A 5,301-nucleotide genomic window follows, 5' to 3' on the forward strand; every position below is an offset into this window, starting at 1 on the left:
ATGGCCTGGACGAAGATCGTGCTCCTTTTCACGTTGCTTTACACCGTTGCCTCTGCGCACCCTGGCCACGAAAGGTAATTTTCCCCTCTTTTGTTTTGTTATTAGTAGACAGTGGATTTTACACACTTATACGGTATATAATTGTTTAAAACTGAATATACAGAGATATTTAGTAAATTTTTATGGAGACCTTATTATTTGAGACCTAATGGAATCCTTAATAGAGAAAAGGAACTTCTATTTGTTGGCAGTTTTTTGTATAATGGATAATAAAGATTTAGATTTGCATTTAAACATCTGCTGTCCAGTTATTAGAATTGTTGCAGAGAAAGATTTCGAAGAACTTTAGCTTGTTTCTTAGCTTTTTGCTGAAAGTTTGATATTATTTTTAATACAGTATTCGATCTCTCGAGATCCTTGATCTTTAGAAAATGGACAGGTTCTGTCAAGAATTTTTTTATATTTTCGAATTGGAACTTTTATATATTTGTGATAGTGTTATAATAGGAAAAATAAGTGACCACTCTGGAGCCTACAGAAAAAGGCTTCCTCTAGAGGTTAATAGGAAATATAATTTGTATTGTTCGAATATTTACACTGCGTCGTGATCTATTTTTCGATCTACGTGTCAGTTCTACTACTCTGCTGCATAGACAAAAGTAAATGGAAACGGAGTGACTAAAGCTGCGTAATATCCTTCGTACTTGGAATCATTTCCTGGAGAAATCCGATGCTACTTTTTAATAATACATGATGTCAATTTTATTCTGTTCTGATTCGGTGTAGGTAATTTGTCGATGTGCTTGATTTAGTTCACTGAAAGAAAACGTGTGCAACCGTTGTAAATTACAGAAACCCATAAGGACACGAAAATATCAATAGCTTAGATATAAAGCAATAACTACATTTCAATTTACATTTTATAGAAATAATCGTACTAAAATTGATTTTACATGTTCTGAAATAGACTCACAAATAGCGAGAAACAAACTGGCCCGCACGACCCCTCGGTGAATTTAGTGGAAAATGAGGAGCAAATGAACGACTTCGCGAGGCAACTGAACGAGGACCTATCAGAAGCGGTTAAAGAGTGAGTTTACTTTTCGTATAATTCGGTAAAAAGCATCTTTAATATCTACAATCGTACTACTTATTTTCTATCGATCTAATAAACACAAGATTCTTTCCAAAAGAAACGAAATTTCTGTACAGACGCAATGAGATCGTAATAAAATTGTCCTCACATAGCAGAATCAAAATTTCAATTCCAAACATTTTCAAGAATCTCGATTATCATGTTCCACAAATTGCGTCTGCTATAAACGGTAATTATAATTATCTAACAATGTTTGTGTTGTAGGCGACACAAACGATTATCGGACCAAAGGCGAGCAGAACTGGAGACTCTGATGGCTCTCTCGAAAATGACGGAAAAATTGGTAACGGTGACGAGGGGAGGTCGTCAATTGGATGCATCCAAAGTGTGAGTGATATTTATTAATCTGTGGCACGATCAAACATTACAAGATTCTAAGAAAGTGACATATTTCCCCTAATTTGCCAATTGTTTTCTGCATCAGCGGCCGAAGGAAGCGGTCCGTGTTCGACATGAACATGAAGAATCTACGGAAACTCTTCAAAATGTCAGCGCGTATCGGTTACAAAGGAAACCCGGCGTATCCAGTTGTTCGGTATGTAGCTAGTTTATTTGTTATTTAACTGAACCATACACCGTTGAATATCAGAAAATGGTAGCTTGATCGTAGACGAATGACACTAAATCTTCGAACAGAAAATGTCCTTAGAGGGGATGAAAAAGTATTTTATTAAAAAGTAAACTGTAATGAAGCTGAAGAATTTTGAGGACATACTACGATTACAGATAATCGGCCGGAAGTTGTGATCGTACACGACGTACACGGATGTAATTTTTATCTCACAAGGTTACTATACAGAAATCTAGTACGCGAATAGTATTTGTATTCACAAATTATTAGTGGTAAAATTATTAGTGACGATTGAAATTATCTTGAGAATTCGTAAGAAAATCACTCCAATGAGACTCACCAGTGTTACCAACCCATATACAGTGACTCGTATTTCATTACATACTTCCAAAAGAAGAATTAAATGCAAAAACTTATTTGAAATTTCTATTTACCGATCTTCATTATTTTCACATTTATCATACACTTTAGCGATATGTTTTTCTTAGTTACGAAATGAAATTTACAGTTCAGTGCATGATTCTGTCGAATAAAGTTAACAGCCTTTCGCGAACAAATCGGTGAGTCACTGTATAATTTCAGAACGCGTAACGACTTCTCCCAATAACGTGTGTTTTCGGTGTCTCCTAATTTCAAATTGAACGTACTCTATCGATCTTTCGACCAACCTCCGTTCCCCGATACAACGATTCTATTGTCGAGCATACAGTGAATCCTCCATGAGTGTTCCAAGGCTCCTCGGCATTGACAAGGATCTATCTCTAGGTGTAGCACTGACTTTTTAATGAGCTTTAGCACAATGATAGAGCTTGGAATTCTGAAGCCAATGATATTTGTTCCAGTCGTATATGACCATTAGTTTGTGAAATATTTAATGTTCAGTTCCGAGTAGTCTTTGAACACTTATCGAGGATTTACTTTATTTAGCAATCGAAGTGCAGGCGTGTCCTCGAAAAATCACCAGTCGAAGCTTTCTTTCCCCAACATTTCGATCTCATTCAAATGGAAAAGGTTGGAACAACGAGCAATAATCGTGTACTAAAAATCATCGGAAAAAGAACGAAATTTTCGTTGTCGATTAAAAATGCTCGTCACGTGGCGATCAATGACGCACTAACCATCCGAGAACAGCGTAAATTCCTGATCGAAAACCGCTGACCAGTGTGGTCTTTCTCTATGATTCGATTTCATACTTCTTTTTCATCCGTCCGATAAGATCGACAGTCGAAGAAGATCGTTGATTGAAGAAGAAGAAAAAAAAATCTCGAAATTGGCGACGCAAACGTGTGCCCGAGACGGAGAAGCGTGGACGGGACACCATGTGTTGCGTGATGTAAGACGAGCGACTTGATAGTCCAGATAAAATCGTTGTCGAGCCCGGTGCCCGCGACGAACTCCCGGCATCTTATCTGGCTCCGATGTGTCGCAATTATATACATTATACACACTGATCCGCATCAGAAATAATTCGACCGACGCTCTCTGGGCTGTAATCGAATCGAGCACGCGGCACGCGAGGCGTTCGAGGCTGATTATAGCCGATCTTACTCGCGCGATTCACCCTCTGCTCTTTGATAAACATAATAATAATAATAGTAGTAGCAATAATAATAATAATAATAATAAGAGTAATAGTAATAATAAGATATCACAGTAACAAACAAGCAAGATAACATACTTAATCGACCTAGGAATACCAAACGACACAAATATTATACAAAAAGAACAAGACAAGATTATAACATACACGCCCTTTGCAATAGAAGTGAAAAGACTGTAGAAACAAGACACTTTATATATATTATATTATCGTATCTTATATATTATACGTATTTGTCAGTTCTATTTATCCAATTACATATGTTCGTCTACTATTTTTCAATACTGAATCGTTAATAGGTATTCAATAATTCTAACGTAGATAGAACTTTGACCTGTTAACCGGAAAATCAGGTGCAATCGTCATCTCTCGTAAAAATCTGTCGTGAATATAGAATAAGCCAATCGGTTCACGCACAGGCATGTAATATGAATTTTTTTTGTTCAGCTAAACCATTTTTATAACTTCGTTTTTTCATTCGAGATACATTCACGTTTATTTCGAATCATATTGAAAAATGATTTTATTTATTTATGCTTGCAGTTGATGTCATGGAACGATATAGAAAACGTTGACGTGAATCAGACTTGCCGAAGAAAGGTACACTAAATTAAAAAGGATGACCCTGGCACGAAAGAAAGAAAGAATGAAAGAAATCTTGTTCGATGTACTAGTCCGTCCCGAGGAACAATCGACGAATCAGGAATTATGTAGGTGTTCTATTGAAAATCAGTATGTCGACCATCCATTGTGTATCGTACACAACTACGACAACTACACGATATATTTATTTAATCTATACAAAAAGATATAGAAAACCCTTTGTAAGATATTTTTTTTTACTATTTTCTATACCTAAATAAATTATAAGCACATATTATTTATTACATGGCGATTGTTTCTCATTATTAGATAATCCAATCCTATAGTCCGATAATTATATCGATTTTATAGAAAAACAGTTCAGTACATAACGACACGCGTGCAGTAAATAATTTATTCGTGCAAACTTTACAAATTAATATTTAACTATTCTTAAGCGTTCTTCTTCATAAAGGATGTATAAAAACATGACATTCAGAAAATGACGGGAAAACTGCAATATCGACAAATTGCCAAAATATGGTAGCCACCTAGTGGCGGGAAATGGAACTATATAAATAGATTCAGTAGGCATTCGATTCCCGCACGAGTCAGGGGCTGTAGAGGGCTAAATTTCTGGGGTAACGTCACCCATTCCCATTTTAGTTTCACCACAGACGAGATATAAGAATAGACCTAACATGCAATGTAATTTTCTGTCCCACGTTCATAGGGGTACGTAACCCTGTTACCATTGTAGTGTCAATACCTGAAGTTACCGATAAAGCATGAATTCTGAATATTATTAGCACAAATGAAGTGTTATATATGCCATTCATATTGCGTGTATCTCTATGATTTGACGGGAATAAAAATATCCGATGCATCAGTTTAAGGTTAAGGGAAAAATATGACAGTCATGAAACATTAAACGGATAAGTATATATTTTTTCACTTTACAAGACAATTTATTCTAAATGTATCGTTAATGGACATTTTATTAATGTTACCTTCTACATGTTCTTGTTTTATTCGTTTTTATATCTTGCCTTACATTTGTATATTTGTAACAGATAAATTCAGAAAGATGTAGTTTCATAAATAGTCTATCAAATCTACCTTTTAGCCGGCGGCTTACAATTTCCCTTGCGGGAATGCCTTACCGTAATGAGCCATCTCGTAGCCGTGGGGATTCCAGGAATCGGGTGACGTCACGGCGTGCGAGCGAGAGCGGTAGAGCGAGCCGCGGTATCGGTGCTCTCCGTCGGTGTTGACGGGTGCCGAGGAATTTCGGTGGTCTATGGGAGGGAGGTGTGCGAGCGAGAGAGTACGGTAGAGCGTGCCGAGTATCGGTGCTCTCCGTCGATCCAACGCGCTAGTGAGTTGCGTCAC

The 5,301-nt window shown here is 36.8% G+C and overlaps 1 protein-coding gene across 1 annotated transcript; it reads left to right on the forward strand.

Annotated features, from left to right (window-relative positions):
- Positions 1-3,930, forward strand: LOC107193645. Its single transcript, XM_015583134.1, has 5 exons — positions 1-74; positions 968-1,090; positions 1,361-1,483; positions 1,581-1,691; positions 3,871-3,930. Exons 1-5 carry the CDS (start codon positions 1-3, stop codon positions 3,872-3,874), a joined length of 435 nt encoding a protein of 144 aa, XP_015438620.1. The 3' UTR covers positions 3,875-3,930.
- Positions 3,931-5,301: the final 1,371 nt, after the last annotated feature.

The sequence above is a fragment of the Dufourea novaeangliae genome, unplaced genomic scaffold (assembly GCF_001272555.1).
Source record: "Dufourea novaeangliae isolate 0120121106 unplaced genomic scaffold, ASM127255v1 scaffold25, whole genome shotgun sequence".
Classification (NCBI taxonomy): Eukaryota; Metazoa; Arthropoda; class Insecta; order Hymenoptera; family Halictidae; genus Dufourea; species Dufourea novaeangliae.

What these genes read in the sequence shown, in the direction of transcription:
- LOC107193645 (XM_015583134.1), top strand. Translation starts at nt 1, where the DNA reads ATGGCCTGGACGAAGATCGTGCTCCTTTTCACGTTGCTTTACACCGTT. An exon ending in GCGCACCCTGGCCACGAAAG is followed by an intron (nt 75 to 967) that starts GTAATTTTCCCC and finishes GTTCTGAAATAG; the next exon opens with ACTCACAAATAGCGAGAAAC. An exon ending in CTATCAGAAGCGGTTAAAGA is followed by an intron (nt 1,091 to 1,360) that starts GTGAGTTTACTT and finishes TTTGTGTTGTAG; the next exon opens with GCGACACAAACGATTATCGG.